The sequence below is a fragment of the Curcuma longa genome, chromosome 10, assembly GCF_044706935.1.
Source record: "Curcuma longa cultivar G26 ecotype Majalengka, Jawa Barat chromosome 10, ITB_CL_G26_1.1, whole genome shotgun sequence".
NCBI classification, from domain to species: domain Eukaryota; kingdom Viridiplantae; phylum Streptophyta; class Magnoliopsida; order Zingiberales; family Zingiberaceae; genus Curcuma; species Curcuma longa.
The window spans coordinates 4927296-4946813 of NC_133870.1; the positions used below are offsets into that span (position 1 = coordinate 4927296).

The 19518-nt window shown below is 34.1% G+C and overlaps 2 protein-coding genes across 4 annotated transcripts; both read left to right on the forward strand.

The window, feature by feature from the left end:
• The first annotated feature begins 91 nt into the window (after window positions 1-91).
• On the forward strand, window positions 92-8406 carry LOC141836333 (actin-related protein 2-like). 2 transcript variants are annotated; one of them, XM_074723798.1, is made up of 16 exons: window positions 92-211; window positions 1088-1181; window positions 1304-1414; window positions 1631-1765; window positions 2012-2083; window positions 2175-2253; window positions 2466-2515; window positions 3851-3954; window positions 4049-4117; window positions 4205-4268; window positions 4407-4475; window positions 5342-5425; window positions 6075-6133; window positions 7358-7424; window positions 7867-7950; window positions 8175-8406. In XM_074723798.1, exons 2-16 carry the CDS (start codon window positions 1140-1142, stop codon window positions 8253-8255), a joined length of 1170 nt encoding a protein of 389 aa, XP_074579899.1. In that variant the 5' UTR covers window positions 92-211; window positions 1088-1139; the 3' UTR covers window positions 8256-8406. The 2 variants fall into 2 exon arrangements, with proteins under 2 accessions (XP_074579899.1, XP_074579900.1); XM_074723799.1 differs by having other exon boundaries at window positions 1091-1181.
• Window positions 8407-9350: 944 nt separating this feature from the next.
• On the forward strand, window positions 9351-17766 carry LOC141836303 (protein BONZAI 1-like). 2 transcript variants are annotated; one of them, XM_074723762.1, is made up of 16 exons: window positions 9351-9620; window positions 12150-12197; window positions 12839-12987; window positions 13126-13174; window positions 13708-13764; window positions 14359-14541; window positions 14623-14754; window positions 14837-14898; window positions 15111-15201; window positions 15310-15424; window positions 15539-15615; window positions 15714-15851; window positions 16024-16188; window positions 16260-16373; window positions 16556-16652; window positions 17422-17766. In XM_074723762.1, the coding sequence occupies exons 1-16, from the start codon at window positions 9471-9473 to the stop codon at window positions 17535-17537; spliced, it is 1743 nt and encodes a 580-aa protein (XP_074579863.1). In that variant the 5' UTR covers window positions 9351-9470; the 3' UTR covers window positions 17538-17766. The 2 variants fall into 2 exon arrangements, with proteins under 2 accessions (XP_074579863.1, XP_074579864.1); XM_074723763.1 differs by lacking the exon at window positions 9351-9620 and having other exon boundaries at window positions 12174-12197; window positions 12852-12987.
• The last annotated feature ends 1752 nt before the right edge of the window (window positions 17767-19518 follow it).

Sequence of the window (19518 nt, forward strand, 5' to 3'; positions counted from 1 at the left end):
TAAAAAAATATTTTATGTATAATATTTTTTAATTAAATTAATTTATTTTAATATATTGGAACAACTACGGCCCATTCGCCGTGTTTTTTTTTTCTCAGTTGCGATTGGCGAGCTCGGTGCCCTGTTTCCGGCGAGGGTTTGGAGCTCGGGGCGGCGACAATCTGAGATCCGAGTTTCAGTGTCAACTTCTCCCATCTTCTTTGTCTCCACGGTGAGTACAATATGAGCTTCAGGATTCAGTCTGTGCTTCGCTTTTATGATAGATTTGAGCTTCTATTTCCTAATTCTGTCTTGTGGATGAGATGTGTATATGACTTCTGTTAGGCATATCGGGTTATGCCTTTAAGGATTCTTCCTTTGTTTTCTTTGACCTATGGTGGCATCGTATGCTTACCTACATTGGTTTTGGTATCTTAGCGACCGATCCAACTAGTCAGGTAGTTGTTTTGTTAGATCTGTATCAAACAGATTGATCGGATAAAAGTTATTTTTCATCTTTCCTCTGTTCACACAGAGGATTGCTTTCCTCTTCGTGTCTGTATTCTTCTACTCTTATGTCTTGTTTGAGAATGAAATATAGTTTGGGGTGCTCCTCATTTCTGTTTCGCCCTCTATAGAATTCTCTTTTCCACTGTGGAGGTAATGTGTTTCCTTGTGTGATTGAAATATTTTGATTATTATTAAACGGAGCAATAATCATTCAAATTATCATTCAATCTGGTCTGTTTGAGAAAATAACTCGGATCTAACAAAACTCAGATTATCATTAAATGGAGCTATAAGTTTTTTTCATTAAAAGATTGGCATAAAAAGTGAGAATTTGTTTTTCCAAACAAGCTTTTATAATTTTTATCTCATTCAAAACCTTTTTGTTGGGTTATACCAAACGTTTTTTTTCATGAAAATGGAAAATTTCCATCTCAAAGTTTTTAATTTCTTTGAAAAGAAAATTATTAAAAGTTTTGGATTCTCAAACATATCCTATTCGTTTCAATTTCATCCTTCCATGCTTCCTTAACATATTTCAATTACATTAACTCCGTTACTTAAAAAAGTAACCTTTTACATTGTGAGTTTCTACTTGTAGTAGTGTGAAGAGAGGACATAGTGGTGGAGAAACTAGCTTGGAGCAGCGAAGAATGGACAACCGAAAGGTTGTAGTATGCGACAATGGCACGGGGGTAATCACTCTTCCATATGGTTCCATCAACTATGATTGTCTCTACTTCATTGTATCACATTGAGTTTGCTGGTTCTCTGGTCAAGCTATATGATCTTGCAACTTTCTTGAATATAATTGCAGTATGTAAAGTGTGGATTTGCTGGAGATAACTTTCCGACATCTGTATTCCCTTGTGTTGTTGGAAGGCCATTGCTTAGATATGAAGAATCACGAGTGGAGCAAGAATTAACGGTCTGGACTTTATTTTTTCCTTTTTTCTTCTATGATATATAATTATATATGATTTGCTATACCCAAGTTGATAGAGAGGAAGGATTCCTTGTTCTACATGAAACTTTTAGGTCTTATAGATTTTAGTCTTACCATGGTATCTACAACCTTCATGAAACTTTCCTGGATTTCTTCACATTTATTTACTTTTTTTTATTAGTCCTTCCTCCTATTTAGGATATTGTTGTGGGATCTGCTTGTGCGGAATTTCGGCACCAACTGGATATATCTTATCCTGTCAATAATGGGATAGTACAAAATTGGGATGAGATGGAACATGTATGGGATCATGCATTTTACAGCGAATTGAAGGTATTGTACGTAAATTGATTTGGTCCCAATCTGGTATTGTTTTTAGGGGAAAGGCAAAAGCCTTCCTCTCTGGATATTATCAAGTCATAATCTGTTTTTTATAAATCACTTTACAAACATTTGTACAGGTTCTGAAATAGTCATTCATTACAGCACTAACATAGTCACTTATTGGATCCTTTGCTAAGTTCCCTCTTAAACTAATGGCACTAGGACTTGTTTCTTTGCTTTTCCTTCACTATGCAGATAGATCCTAGTGAATGTAAGATATTACTTACAGATCCTCCTATCAATCCTTCAAAAAACCGTGAGAGAATGGTGTGTATATTTCATTATATTGTATACTTATCATTTTTACACTAATGATGAATATTTCAAGTTATGACTGGTTTGGTTTGATATAGGGCAGATAGAGACCATGTTTGAGAAATACAATTTCAGTGGTGTCTTCATTCAAGTCCAGGCAGTTCTGACACTATATGCACAAGGTGCATTACTATTTATTAGATTGTGTAAAGCTATCTGAGGTTGATCATCATAAATCCTTCTCACATGTTGCACTTATCTGAAATAGTCACCAGATATTCAGTGAATAATAAATGTTCTTTACTAGTGTATATTATCTTAGATTACATACTTTTTTATTGAAGATATAAGTAGCTCTACCACCTTCCTTGGCTAAGATCAAGATTTTTGATAGGGTTGCTGACTGGTCTGGTCATTGACTCTGGTGATGGTGTCACTCATGTGGTACGAACCTATGATTTTAATTGATATCCATCATTTTTCTAATACGGGATTGATATGGAGAAACATTTTCTTATTATCGTCACAAATTCTCTTGTTTTTAATATGCTCCATTGTGATTTCTCAATTTATTAACTTGTTTACTATGGCTTGGCAACATCTTGACGTATAATCCACTAGAGTCAATAGCATTTGTTTGCTTCTGTGATGCCATTGTCTACATGAAGTTATGTTTTCCCTAGTTATTTGTGATTGGATCTTATCTCTGTATTGAACTTTAATACAAGGCAATATCATTAATATTCAAATTAGTTAAATTGTTTTTGTTAACCTCTTGCACCTCCTACTCTAGTATATTTCTACTTTTCAACCTATATTATTCCAAGAATATTATTCATCTTTAACATATCCATACCATCTTATTCTACTTTTTTCTCATTTTTATATCTTTTGGAGCTACAACTAATTAATCTCTAGTATTAGTATTATGCCAAATTTTGTGATTCCCATCATGTTTTGTATTTCTCCTTGTACATCTGCATGCTTGCAATGTCTAGAAAACACATTGGGATATGAAAACGACAAACATAGTTTTGTATGCTGCCAAAGAATTGAGCCAAGAATAGGTTTCACATCCCATTGTATCTAAATTTGATGTCTTCCAAGCACCAATCGTTAAGAATGTTAAGTTAATATGTATGTTAAAGGGTTTTCTGAAATTAATATCTGGAGTTTTAAATGCGTGTTGGCCAACATTTTAGGCTGTACCCTGAAACCTATATCAGTCTTATATTGAAGGTCCAGATGTATGCGCTATGTATTGGATGTATTGACATATGAATGCCTGCTAGTCTGCAAGGTCTCATTAACAGTGCATTGCATATATTATATCCAATGGACATATACTATATGTATTTCCTTGATGCAGATTTGGTAGGAGTTATAATCACATCACAAGCTGTATTTACTTTAAATGCTTTGTCTATAGTATGCAATATGATTTGTGGCATAATTTCTGGTAGGTGGAGAAATTCCCAAACTCCAGCATTCCCTCTCCCATGGCTGCTGCCTTTGCAGTTCATATTTGTGTCAAAGTTCTTTAAAAGGCACAGGTTGAGACATGTGATCAAATGACACTTTTTGAATGCTACTACGTGTTAAATGTGAATCATGACTGTTCTCAAGTATCTTTGAGCTTCTTGTTGAATATGCCATAACATTTTTGTAGACTTGTCAAGCACAGTGTGTGACTATATATTATGTTCTTGCCATGTGATTATCATTTCACTTGCAAATGCAGAAAGTTTTTTTTTCTAAAAAATGTTTCCTTGCTAACAGGTGCCGGTTGTTGATGGCTATTCTTTTCCACATCTGACAAAGAGAATGAATGTAGCTGGAAGGCACATAACTTCGTATCTTGTTGATTTGCTCTCACGTAGAGGGTAAGCTTTATCACCATTGTCATCATTATATATGATGTAACATCTTATATGAGCAACCTCACAATTCTCCTAATGTTATTACCACTTCCTTAAGGTATGCTATGAACAAATCAGCAGATTTTGAAACTGTAAGGGAAATAAAGGAGAAGCTATGTTACATCAGGTCAACTCTTTAGTAATAATCTTGATATGTAATTTTGATAATCAATTTATTGTTGATTTTTTTCTCATGTTCAATAATATTTTGCAGCTATGATTACAAGCGGGAGTATCAGTTAGGACTCGAAACCACAATTCTTGTCAAGAACTACACTGTAAGTGAAATTACTTATCACCTGCATATTGCTATCTAATTAGTCAGGAAACAGTATATTCCATCAAGTGATGCAACACCTCTGTGAATTATCATGTTTGTAAACTGACTCATTTTCATGCTATTTTTGTTTTGTTAGCTCCCAGATGGAAGAGTTATTAAAGTAGGAACAGAGCGGTTTCAAGCTCCTGAGGCTCTATTTACTCCAGTACGTTTTTTAAATATCTCTTTGTATTTTCACTTCACTTGTCAGTGATTTCTGTCAGAACTAGTGATTTCTGTTTCAACAGAACTTGTCTGACTCAATTATTCTTTTTTTCCCCTACAGTTACTGTTGTCAATTCCTTGTAGTTGTAGGAAAATCAATTTATTGTTGAATTCCATATGCAATAATTTTCATTTTCATTATCATTGGGTTTCTGACACAAATTAGGAATTTAATTTTTTTAAAAGATTTTGTAAAAGTTTGTTTTGCTAGGTCTTTTTATTTGGAAGAACTAGGTAATTAAAGTAGTTTTTGATTTTTCTAATCATCTGGTTTAGATAGGGAACTTTTCCAAGTTTGGGTGAGTCCCTTAAGGTGTAGATAGGATTATTTCTTTCAATTTTTTTGGTTGAAGTCTTTAAAAGGGAGGATGGAATTCCTGCAGGTTAATCACCTTTAGTTTAACGATGTTCCTCTTTGTGGTTTTTGTTCTCTATGAGAGATTGCTCGATTTTGGTGCCATATCAATGTCATTAAACATGGTTTTTTGATCTATATGTATATTTGTTCACTTGATTAATGGCTTATTGCAGTAAAATATAAGCTATAACTAGATGCTGGAGGCTTGCTGGACATGATACAATGTTGTCCTATTTCTATCACCCAACCCATTCTTGTTATCAGTAGTTAACATTATTTTTTTAGCTTTAATTCCTCAAAAATATTATAAGATTAACTAGGGAAGTTAATTGTACATATAGTTTCATTGTTCTTTCATTTAGTATATGCACTTTACTGCCCTACTGTGCATCTTTCGTAATCTCTTTCATATACTCAAGACATTTTCTAACACTTGATCAATAACATAGGAACTTATTGATGTTGAAGGTGATGGGATGGCTGACCAGGCTTTTCGCTGCATTCAGGAAATGGATATCGACAATAGAATGATGGTATGCTGAACTGCTTCCTCTAAAATCTGTTAATACAACAACCAAGCCTTATCCCTCTAGAATCTGTTAATACTGGGGAAAAAAATAATTAATGATTTGTATGAATTAATACCCCTTTCTGCATAGATTATAAACGGGGATAAACTAAGTTGCTATATGTATTTATTATCATGCTTGATATTGATGGTCTATGGACTACTCACAAAGTTCATCTGGTTGAAGCTGCATTGTCATCACGCTACACAGTATCCTTTGGTAAAGCTGCAAACTTTTTGTATTAGAGTATAGTGTGCCCTTACGCTTATATAGTATTTTTGTTACATGATCAATCTTAGTAATTAATTTATTTCATCTTCAAAGTCAAGAAATTCTGAAATTTGATTAGCCTCTCAATTATGTTGTCTGCTGGCTACTTTTCTATAACCTACTCATGTTATCATTAAGAAAATAAGTTATGATGTGCTCCATTCACTCCATTACATAATTCATCACATTTCACCATTTTCTGAAAACTCAATTGGTATGCGCTCATCTGCATTAACAAATTATGAAATTAATTTGTTTCTCTTCAAATAGTTCACTCTGATTGTCATTGCCTATTTGTGCTATCAATATACTTTTGCTCACTCTAGTGATTTGACATTCGCAGCTCTACCAACATATTGTTCTTAGTGGAGGGAGTACCATGTATCCAGGATTGCCTAGTCGGTCAGTTCAAGACCCAAGAAATATTTTTAACATTTAATTTATATGCATGAATTTGGACAAAGGGGTATTTTGGAATATATATTGTTTCAAATATCTGCAATATGTCCTGTTTGCTTATCCATAAATATTTGGTCCTTTTATGTTTGATTAAAATTGTGAAGAAATAAGTAATATCTTGGTTAGGGTTGTAAACAAGCCGAGCTGAGCCAAGTTTTATGATGTTCAAGTTTGCTTGATAAGATAATCAAGCCAAGCCGAGCCTTAAATGAACCAAGTTTTTGAAATGATTGTTCAAGCTTGACTTGGTTTCTTTTTTATGAGCTTAAGCTTATTCAAGCTTGGCTTGAGCTTGGTTTGTTTAGATGTTATCAAACTCTCAATTCAAACTTGTTTGATTGTTTGAAACTTTTACATTTTAAACTTGTTTGGTTGGTTATTGAGCTTGATAATACAAATTTATTTATTCATTTTGAAATTTTCTTTCTTTCTTTAGCATGTTGATAAGAGTTTTATTGATGAACATAGTTCACAAATATTGTTCACGAATGTTGTTCATGAACGTTAACGAGTTGAACACGTGTTCAAGCTTATTTGTTTAGTTTAACGAGTTGTTCATGCTTGTTTATTTAATTGAACGAATATAAACAAGCACTTGTCAAGCCAAATACTAAACTTGTTCATAAACGTTCGGTTCATTTACATCCCTAGTCAAAGAAACTCTAATCAGTAAAACGGACATTTATCAAGAAATTTGAGGTTGAGAAAAGCAATTCCTCCCTAATAAATAAAAAAGATTCTTATTGCATTTAGCTGAATAAAAATAAGTTCATTTGTAGCATGATGTAAATGGCTTACCCATTGCGGACTAGGCTCATTTTATGAATGGTATTATTTTTTGTTATTTCATTGATCTCACTGTTATGTTGCACTTACTCACTATTAAAAAGTGTCTAATACATTTCATTTATACTCAGATTTAATAAAATCACAAATATGTTATTACTGTACTGAAAACTATAGATGGTGATATTCCTGGTTCAGTGACAGGTGATTTGTTGATAAGTTGCCATCTCTTAAAAGAGAACTATTAAATTCTTTCCGTCACCTACTGTAACATAATAACTGCAATATGTGTATATGGCTAGGAACCTATTTGCCTCCTATAATCTATAATCATCATAATCATCATTCGGATAATGTCTGCTTTTTTGTTTTCCTTAACAGCTTAGAGAAGGAAATTCTTGATCGCTATCTTGAAGTAGTGCTCAAGGGAAATAAGGATGGATTGAAGGTAATATTACCACACTGTTTTCTCTCCAAACATAGTTAAATTGCCATTCATATTGCCGTTATTTCTTTTCACTAAACATTGTCAAATTGCCATACAAGAAGTTCTCTAGGCTGTTTTATTTCACAATTTAGTTGATGTATGGAAATCAAACTTGCCTTTCGTCATGTTTTACCACTATTTAATCACTCGCGTTTCAGTCCGCTGTTTTCATTGCAATGCTTTAACTATGTGAATTTTGTAGACCATTCAGGCTTCATATTAAATTTGATCACAATATCATACTGTGAACGCGCCCTCAAATAAGAAATTTTATGTTGCTAGAATAGATTTATATACAGCGTGCACACACAACAACCACATTATGAACTTGTAGAATCTGTAAAGCCTCCTCTCGGAAAATTTTCTGGTGCATATTGTAATGATTTCTCCTGAACCTTGGCAGAAACTAAGGTTGAGAATCGAGGATCCCCCACGAAGGAAACACATGGTTTACCTTGGAGGTGCAGTTCTTGCTGGAATCATGAAGGTAACATCCCACCTGCATTTTGGTTGTAGTACATTACTGACAAAATTTGAGCCCTAACAAAACTCATCAGTTCTCTATATCCTCCTCGGTGGCTCCTTTAATTTCGTGTGGATTATACGAATCACAGAAAACTGTCTGCATTAATACATTGCATTGAACTCAATTTCGCCTGGCCGATTAAAAATTTTCATAAAACCTACTGCTGAGGAGTTGGTATTGTGCAGGACGCACCTGAATTCTGGATAACAAGGCAAGAATACCAGGAAGAGGGAGTCGCATGCTTGCGAAAGTGTGGTCAAGTATGATCATCGATATTTTGCTCGAAATTTCCTCAGCTGATAGATTGCCATCGGCCTGTCCTGTTAGCTAGTAGGCATAATTGTTACCTGTTTCTATGTGATGAAATCACACAAGAAGAACAAAGGTTCTTGATTCAAGAAACATTATTTGCCTGGATGTTTGCTGGTCCATAAGCATCGTGTCGATCGTTGTCCATTTCATGTTAAATGCCCAGATTCTTGTGTTCTTTTGCCTTGAAGTTTTTTTTCATTCTATTGAATCTCTTTTACTTAACTTACTTTTAGTATAAAAAGTAGAATCTGTCATTACAGTGATTTCCCATGGTTGGCCTATCATCTATGAGGAGGTAAATTGAGAAATTACAGTTGGTCATTATAGGAAGGGTATTATTTCAGCTTCATCAAAATTTAATTCTTGTCCATTTCAATAATCTGTTTCATAGTAATCAACTATCTTAAAAGTTACTTAACTTAGAAACGTAGTTGAATGTATATCTTGAGACCTTTGAACAAAAATAAACATAGTAAAATTTAAATATTGGAAAATATTTTGGCATTCCGTATATCACTTTTTGAACAAAAATAAACATAATAAAATTTAAATATTGGAAAATATTTTGGCATTCCGTAGATCACTTTATGATTCGAGCTGAAGAAGGATCCGACGGCGGATGATTTTGGGCCGGAAAGGGGTTTGAATTGGGCCATGACAGAGTTTGGGCCGCATCCAATAAGGACGGTGCACTATGGCAGGCAGTGGCATCGGTTGGTAAATAACTTCAGTAAAAAGGTTGATTTCATATCTGTAATCCACAACAGTCCATCAGTTGGTCCAAGTCAATGATTTGTCACGAAACTGCTGTTGCCGCACTCTCTTTTGGACTTCCTAGTTCGAATCCCGTCCACCCAAGTGGCCATAAGTCGACAGGAGACAGTGGGACCCACTTACGACGAAGAAAATTAAGTGGTGTAAATAGTGAACTGTGTACCGAACGTCGCAGGCAATCTTTGCCCAATAGTGCCACCATTTGTCCGCTCTCTTTCCTGCGCTTGCTGTCCCACTTCTGCTTCTGCTGCTACTTTCTCCTTCTTCTTCGTCTCTTCTGAATGCTTCTGCCTCGCCTCTGCTAGCGTCGGCGCCGTAGGAACCGCCTTCTTCCTCCCCTTTTCCTCCTCCTCCTCCTCCTCCTTCTCTCTCTCGGAGAGGGTGGATTTCGTCCCATGGGCAACTGCTTCTCCGAAGATGGCCACGGCCTGCGCCCGGGCCACGGCGCCGCTTTTGGCGCCGGGATGAATAGCGACGGTGCAGTCGGTACCTCAGACATCTTTCCCGCGTCTCGAGGATCCCGTATTCCTTTCACCCAGATCGAGGTTGGTGCTCCTGCCTAAATCTGTCAGCTTACAACCCTAGATCGCTACCCCTCTCTTCTTTCTTTGTTGCTTTGAATCTCTGCGAGACTGGATAGGGAAGTAAAAGAGATGTTTCAAATCAGTAGTTTATCTCCTTTTGATATCAAAGTAGTGCTGTATCGTAACTGCTTCGAGATGTTTTTTCTTGTTTTGTCAGTAGATCTCGACACTGTAGTAGGCAATGCAGTCTCGATAGGTTGTTCGCTGTGTTTGAGTTACAACTATTGTGAAATATTATTATCTAATTATGCCCAACATGATGTATAATTGGAATGGGGAACATGTAAATCAATTGTGGATGAAAGTGAGTTGCAACAATTGGAATGTGAAATCAGACAGGGCAAGCAAGTTCGCTTTGATAAGAAACTATTCCTTGTGAAAACAAGCAAAGAGCAAGAGTAAACTTGCGCACTAAAATTACTTTTCACTTTATTTTTGGATTCTGAATATGAAGCTGGAGTTCAAATTCAAAGATAATATCTCACTGATTGCGAACTGATAACCAGTATTAATTAACATAACCGTTACCAAACTGTGTTAGTCCCAACTATTTACTTTCAATTTGATTATTTTGAATCTTCATTGAATTCTCTGTAAGTTAAAGCAGAATATAACAGAGATGTGCTTAAGCACAAAACCAAAAATCCACTAGGAAAGGTTAAATGCATATAATAGATAATACTAAAAAAATGATTGCAAAATTAAAGTTTGAAAGATTATTAGAGAAATATTACTTTCCGATGATGCAATGAATTTAGCAACCGACTCTTTGGATCTGACAACCAATAAGTGGTGTAGGTGCACTTCAAAATGAAAAATGAAAGTGGTATTAAACTCTTTGCAAGAAGCCTCAAAGAAAGAGAAAGAAAAACTATTTCTCTCATTTTTTTCTTGATGTAAAAAAACGAATGAATCAGGAAACCATAATATAGTCAGAAAATTTTGTTTAAAGGTTGTATCAAGGAATTTAACTCTTGGAAAAAGAAGGCTTGAAGAAAGGTAATGATCCTTTTAAAATATTGATTAATTAAAAAAATTAGGCCAAAATCCCTTCTCTTGAACCCGCCATGTGGGACTAAAGAAATTCAAAACTTTCAAATACCAATACGCTGTGTCACTAGTAAAATTCAGGTCTAGTTATTGAATTAATATGGAAGGATTAATTTACAAAGGATTTTATGCTACAACTATCTTTCAAGCTAAATAGTTGTCTCTAGTGGTGGAGAAATTACCTCTTGTCCCCTTGTACTTGCTTGCTCTCATTTCTTTCTTACATTCTTAAGAGTTGCCAAGTTCTAGGTGCATTACAAAGATCCTTCCAACAGTTTTGACATTACAAAGATCCCTTTTCCATCTTTTGGACAAACACCATTGTTTGAATTAGTTGCAACTAAGCATGGGTAGTTCTTCAAGCTTCTTCTTAAGATCTATACCTCCTATCTATAGTGTCAACTTTTAGAATGATCAACCTTTGCCTCTCTTCCTCCTCTTGGATGGTGTCATGTCATGCCTAAGGTCAACACTTCATTTCTTCAAGCTCTTGTCGATCAAATCTCTTTCCAATTCTGCTACATCTGAAGACTTCTTCACCCACATGCTTCTTGGGGCTCTCAACTCCAACATCTCCTTGTTAACGAAGCACACATATGCTACAATTCTCGCTAACGAGTATATCGTGTATTTTTAACTCACTCTTGCTCTATATACTTGTGAGCTCTTCTTACTTGCTTGACATGCGCTTCTTGCAGTCACTTCCTCCCTAGCCAACTTCTATGTTTCTAGAGAGCTAGGAAGCTTTGTGATAATCAGCTTCCTAGAATTATCCAGATATGAAAAAACTTGAAAATAATGGTATAAAGTAGAACATTTTAGAGAGGTGGAAGCTTACGAGAAGCTAAGTACATGACAGAATATTCTTCACATAAGAGAGTGTAGAATATAGTAGCAAAAGTTATAATGTTTATGGTTATACTTCTTAAATTGTGGTTTTGAATTGAGGCGGTTGACCAACATGAATTATTTTCAAGTTTTTTTTTCTTGTGGGACGGCGATGTAAAACTAACAAATTATGCTGCCAGAAGCTCAAATTTTTTACTATCGAGGATGAAAAAATATAATAAACTGAAAACCTAATCAAATACACAGGATCCTAATCTTTTTTTATAGACTCGAAATAAGACAAATTATTTGTAAAATAGCAACCTAGATTATCCCAAAAAATTCTAATATCTTCTAAAAATCTAAACAACTTTAAACATTTAAACAATTATTCAAATTCAATAGAATTGTAGAAATTTAAAAAATATATTTAAAGGAACCCCTAAATTTATCCCCAAATCTTGGATTGCATCAGGTGATCTTCTGAATAATCAGTTATCTTATCGATCGTTATCTAATAGTTTTTATCATGTAAACTCCTTGCCAGTAAGATTGATTTATTGTTTTGTGTCTAGAGACTAATGAAACTTTTCTCAACAACATGGTTAACAGCTGTCTCTATCTGCTTCAAACTTGAGTGACTCTGATGCACTGCCACAGGTATGTTAACTTTCCTAAAAATTAGAATTTACCATCTTGACTTTTGAAAATTAAGTAAATAACATCTGCTTGACGTTATGCAATGGAATGACCTAGAAATCCATGTTCACCACTCTTTCACCATGCTTTTTTTTGCTTAAATGTTGTTCCCTTTTTCGATTTGATGACTTCCTATCTGCATGGTAACCAAAATGCTCTTTTGCACTTGAAGAGAAGCAATTGTGGTTCCTCATCTTAAAGGATTGATTCCCTTTGCTTAATACATAATACCTACTGGTGCGTATGTATATTTAGGTTGGCTTTGCCATCTGTTTCTCTCTTTTTCTCTTCTTTTTGATCTAGAAACTTCTTTAGTTATTTGCATGAGCCATCCTGTTCTTTATGCTTCAAAATTGCAGCTAGCTTTATATATCTCTGTATTTTGGTACATTGATTAAATCTTGTGGTATAGAAGTGCCATGACAAATGTTATTAATTTTAGTATTACATGACAGATTTTATTGGTTTTCATAGTTTGGATTTTATGTTGTTTTTATGGATCTGCAAAAACCATTGTGCTTCTTTTACTAATGATTAATATTTCAGCATTTGTTATTTAGAAGATAAATTGTAGATCTTCACGAATCTAACCTGTTGTATAGTGTGATCCTTTAGCTGTTGTTTATGCCAAACAAAAAGATGGGAATCTTGTAGAGATTGGTCGGACTGAAGTGGTTCTAAATACAGTAAATCCAGCATGGATTGGAAAGGTTATCATGAACTATGAATTTGAGGTTCTGCAACATATAGTGTAAGTATCTTTAACTGTCAGTATAATTTTAGGAAACTCTGATCCAAATTATTATACAGTTTTTTTCCACTTGAATATTATATAATTTTTTTCATAATTATTTTAGCTCATGTCATCTGCATACAAATATTTTTACAGGTTTCGCATTTTTGACATTGACTCACAGTTTCATCATGTGCCAGAGAAGGTAATGATTGGGTTTTTGGATACCACAATAGAGAATTACTTTTGCAGTTAGAGACATAAAATCTTACAGTAGATATGTTAACAGTAAGATATATTTAATTCTGTATTTGTAAGTTTTCTTAAGGATTAGCAAGTTTATTTGTGCATTTCTTTTCTCTGCTATTATTGTTTTTTAGTCTAGTCAAAAGTTTGTGAGATCACCAAATGTGACAATAGCACAAGTGTCACAAAGGATAAGTAGTTGTTTTTCTTGTTCATTTTTTCCTCCTTTGGTATGATCTTACGTGACCACTCTAATCAATACAAAATTTAGCATATTTGAACAACATGCATACATAATAAAGCAATTATTAGTTTTGGTTATTGAAATTCTTAGTGTTGCTTGGTTCCACTACAAAATACTTGGACAACTAAATTGCTCTCACTCTAATTAAGTTCATATATATGATTTTGTTGAGTGCTATCTGTTATCAGCTATTTCTTATTAGTTGATACTTAAAAATAGTATGTTATGAGAGTTTTCATTCCATTCAGATGCTTAAGTTGGAAGAGCAACAACTTCTAGGTGAAGCGAGTTGTCTTCTCTCTGAGGTATGATATTGTGAACACTGTTCTGGATGAGTATGGATGACATAAGATTTTCTGTGTTGTTTCTTCTAGTTATCAGACTATTATTTATGACTATCCTCATTAAATTAGTGCGGAAATTTAAGTTAATATTTTCAATGCATTGATACAAAGTGTAAATAATTTCTGATAAAATGTAACTGTTGCATCTAAAGGGCATGAAGGTGATTGTTTGCTCTAAGTGTAGAGAAACTGAAGAAAAATAAAAAAAAATTAATCTAATATTGAAAAAGAAAAACTTGAAGTTCTTATTGATATAGCTTGATTGCATGATGCTCTCCTCTTTTTATTCCTTATTTTATTTAGTTTTTTGGAACAGTTTAACTTTAAACAGTTTGTGTTATCATCAAAGAAGAACGCCAGCAGTGTGGTAATTGATACCTAATTGCATCTTGTTCCATAACCTGAGTAATCAACTCGACCAATAATCTGTAGTGGAGTAAGCCTATCCTCTTGGCTATAAATGTTAAAAGTATGTGAATGCACGCAACTCTTTTCCATCACCACTTATAATACTTTCATTAAATGAATTAAGATAAAGTATTTCATTTCTTACAGGTAGTTGCTAAACCCACCCGATCATTAACACTACATCTTGACCAGACAGAAAAGAATAGGACTCATCTCAGAACTTTAGGCAAGCTAAATGTTCATGTTGATGAGTGTCTTGGTGCAAAATCGATTATAGAAATAGTGTTACGCTGTTCGGAGTTAGAAAACAAAGATCTCTTCTCAAAAAGTGTAAGCATCTGATCACTTTTGAAAATCACTTCATGGGAGATGTTTGATATCTACTGATGCTTCTTTCATTGATTGTCAAAGGACCCTTTCTTGTTGATTTCTAGAACTGAGGATGGAGTACTTACGCCAATTTGCAAGACTGAAGTGAAAAAGAATGATCGCAATCCAATGTGGAAACCAATTATTGTGAATCTTCAGCAAACTTTTAGTGAAGTACTGATCTCTGTGCTATTATTCTTCTATTATTATTATTATTTATCTTTTTGCTGTCTCATTTTGTTAGAGCTTTTTGCAGGAAAACCCTCTCATTATAGAGTGTTTTAATTTCAGCAGCACTGGCAAACATGATCTGATTGGGTAATGTATTATCAACCTCTTTATGTGAAGTTGCTCTTCTCTCTCTCTCTCTCTCTCTCTCTCATTTTCTCATCTTTATCAATATAAAAGGCATGCTTGTTTGTAGTTACACCAGTATAGTGTTTGCTGTTACATGACGGTTAAATGATTGTTAGAATAATTAGATCTTCATGATATCAGTTGAAGATTTAATCTATTTTTGTTCGTGACAGAAAGGTTGTTAAATCATTAGCTGAACTAGAAAAGCTTCACCAAAATCATCATGGGGAGAGTCTCCTTCTACCTCATGATAATGAGGATAAGGTGAGGAAAGGTGTCCTTGAACTATGATGACTATGATGGATTTTTTTTTTCTTTCTAGATGCTAGTTATACAATAATTTCTCTATTTGATTCTCATTATTTTATACAGGTGTTGAAAAGCCAGATTTTTGTGGAACAATTTTCACGATCCAAAACTAAAACTTTCTTGGATTATATCTCGGAAGGATGTGAACTGAATCTGATGGTTGCAATTGATTTCACAGGTACGGGTATATTAGTTGTGTCACCTGATGTAGATAGCTTCTATTTTATAATTGCTAGTTTGACCTAGCATCAGTTTGCAATCTGTGTAATCTGACAGACTTCTTTTCTGTCAGCCTCAAATGGAAATCCGCGCCTACCTGATTCGTTGCACTACATTGACCCCTCAGGTCGGCCAAATGCTTATCAGAGAGTGAGCCACTATTTTACGAATTTCAATATTGTTTTAGTCTCTTTGTCACGTTCATTGCTTTAGAAGAGATGCAGTACTTTTGCCTTTTGTCCTTGCAGGCAATCCTAGAAGTTGGAGAGGTATTGATGCATTATGATGCACATAAACGCTTTCCTGCCTGGGGCTTTGGAGCAAGGCCTATTGATGGTCCTGTTTCTCATTGTTTTAACCTAAACGGAAGCACTTATCAGCCTGAGGTGCTCCAACAACCTGATTTGTTAAGAAAAATCTATTATCTGTTTTACACTCTACATTTTGTTAGATTTTGCCTTGTTGTGGGGTTCTATTCTGTCCATAGCTTAACTCTAAAGTTGTTGCTGTATCACCTTGGAATGTTGTCCCAGATCTTGATCATATTTAATTATTCAGGTAGAAGGTATTCAAGGTATAATGTCAGCTTATATAAGTGCTCTACGGAATGTATCATTGGCTGGCCCTACCCTTTTTGGCCATGTAATTAATGCTGCTGCACAAATTGCTGGGCAGTCACTGAGTAATAGTGAACAAAAGTACTTTGTATTGCTGATAGTCACAGTATGTAACTTTAAATATTTTATATCCAAATTGTTGTGATTGTATTTTAATAATGCAAAATGTTTCTCCAGGATGGCGTGATTACTGATTTGCAGGAGACTAAAGATGCACTGGTAAAGGCTTCTGATTTACCTTTGTCAATTCTCATTGTTGGAGTTGGTGGGGCTGATTTCAAAGAGATGGAGGTGGTTTTCAGAGATCTAAACATCCACTTATCTTTAGATTTCTCTGTCTGCTTAGTTTAAACACCGTCTTATATTACGATTAACTGATAATAGGAAACATAACATTCTTTGCAAATATTTCTAATGGTTATTGTGAACTTTCTGTTCCTCAATCATAATCCTTTGATGTTCATTCTCTGCAGATGCTAGATGCGGATAAAGGTGAGCGAATAGAGAGCTTGACTGGGAGAGTAGCAACACGGTCCATAGTGCAGTTTGCTGCTATGCGTGATGTGAAAAGTATGCATGGTTATGTTTCCAATACCATTTGCTTGGAACTTCGGTCCTCTCTTTTCACTGATATTATTTGAACCTGCCTTTATTAGATATTTCTGTGCAGATGAAATAATTTGTTTTGTTTCTGGTTCTTTGAACTAAAAGGGTATATACTTGTAACTATTACAACTCACGGGACAATCTTTTTAAAATAGGAAACTAGTACAACTCAGGGAATATACTTTTAGCTAGCTCTTAATTTCTATAACCCCAGATTAACGTCCAAGATTGTCTCGTTTGAAAACCTGAAAAGTTGTAGATGCACCAATTTCTTTTTCAAGTGACTTCGAACTATACATGGATACTCTTTCACATACTTTATGGAATCCTGTTAAACTCTAACTGCAATTATTGGCTGTGCATCGGAGAAGTTTATAATGAATAATTCAGATCCTTGTTTTTGAATTGTTGTTAATAATTTTAATTAGTCAGTAAATATTAAATGAGGTAGTCCTAAACAACTGATGTTGATTGAACTATTGTGTTTACACACTTTCTCAATACAAATGGATGAAAATTCTGTACTGAGAACCATTCTTATTTGTGGAATGCCAAAAATGCCATTATCCCTTCCTTTTTTTTTGGTCTCATTCTAAACATTATTAACATATCTTGCTGGATCTTGCAACACCAAGCAGAAGCCGCAAGGATATTTCTTGCTCTCTTCATAAAGCAATGTCTATAAACCAGATGTGGAAAAATTCTGATTGTTCATTAATCCATTATCATGCAGGTGGTGAGATATCAGTGATTCAGACACTTCTTGCTGAATTACCCGGACAGATAATGAGTTACATAAAGTCGAGGGATATTGATGGATCTTTTTCTTTGCCAATGGATATTGACTGACCTATTTGATTCTTTTTTCTCTTTTTTTTTCTTCTGCCATCTCATCTTTCACACTTCAATTTTTTTTTCTTCTCTTTTTTGTTGTAATTTTTACCTTGGAGCAAAAGTTCATTGTTTTTGGTCTCAGATATGAAGATTGCACAGAGTCGATTATGTTCCACTCGCATGACAATGCTTTGAAGAGTTGAAATGAGTAAAATTATCGCGGTAATGTAAGTAATTTATACCACACAGTTTGCTCAAAATTGTATTCTAATACTTTATCCTTGTTATTTTTGACCAAGATCATGATTATTTGAACTCCATGAAATATTTTCTCTTAGACCTTACAGACAGGCTTAATTATTTAAGATCTTTCTTGATCACTTCCTTGACATCCTTCTCTTTGACATGAAACCTAATTCATGCCATGCAACAAACACATCGAAATCAACTCTTTTCTCCTTTTTTAGTCGTATCAAAATCTACTCCTTTACTTTGTCTAAACCACAAAAGTCAAACCGACCAATCCCTTTAAGTCTGCCTTAATTGCATCAAAAACAAAAACATGTTCCACGATAGCAGGTCTTAATTATAACACATGCTTCGTTTTAAACTTTCCAGTGATATGAACAACACACATTTATATACGAAGAAACAAAATTTTGACTTGACTTGCAACTCCTTAATTTAAAGCTTTCTCAATTTTATAATCTCTTTGGATCTTGTGCTCACTTTAGGTTTAATGAGGTGGATGGCAAAAGTAGGACGTAAGGGTGGAAAAAATATAAAAAATTTTGATACACCACACATACCATATTGACAAACATCGAATGTATTAATATTGCTCTCGAGATATAACTGAGTTGGGATGAGCAGGATAAGGGTTTGAATCTCGGCTCCTCTCCGTCGTGATCAACTATAGTTTTTCGATTTACCTCCTCACAAATATCGTGGGGTCAACCGTGTGAGAAAAATACCTTTTTACAGAAGAATATATCAATATTAATAATATATCAAAATTTTGATATATATTATACCGTATCAAATTTTTTAATATCGATATCGATATGAGATTTAACATTTTTTGATATTTTGGTATATATCAAAATACCGAATAAATTCTCTTATAAATTATTTTTTAATTAAGATCCGAAAGTCTTTTATCAAATTTTTATAGGGTTTAGGATTTAAAGAGATATGTTTTTGTTGTTTTTGAAGAAGATAGCCACTATCCATACTTCTCTTTATCATTTTGTTATTTATGCTTTCTTGATTAAGATGATTTATTCTCTAATCATTAGACAATTGAGCAAACATAATTTTTTTTTCTTTTATAATTTTGGTAAAGACAGTATTGTATCAATACCGTACCATATATTGAAATTTTTTGTATGAACGGTTATAGAATTTATACCATATTAAAATCCGATATACCAAATTTTAGATACAATATCAGTATATAGTTTTTCTATACCAAAATTTTTGATATGATATACGTCGAACCAGACCCAGACTCATGTCCAAATTGTCAATTGGGACAAGTCACATATTTGCTTGTTAGGTGTGTGGAGTTGTAACCAAGATTATCGATCTAGACTAAGTGAGTCGAAAAATTTCGACTCAGTAGGCGTTTAACTTGCCTCAAATAGCTATAATCATTAGTGTATTGAAAGTTTGACCTAAATCTAATTAGGTCAGTAGATATGCCGGCCAACTCGCTAATAGGTTTCCGGCATATAGATATGTTCTCTGAGGTAAATATGAAAACAAAAAATAAAAATATAAAAAAAGTTTGAAGCCACATGTTTCTTGCATTTGATTAATGTATTGAAAGAAGAAAGAAAAGAGCCACACTACGTAGCTTTCAATTTTTTGTCGATTAATTTTGGAGGTGATTGATCAGACACTACGTAACTTTCATGATGGATAAATTTATGTCCATTTTTTCATGCATGAGTAGCTTCAAAAGTGTATGCAATAACAAATGTTTAATTTCCTC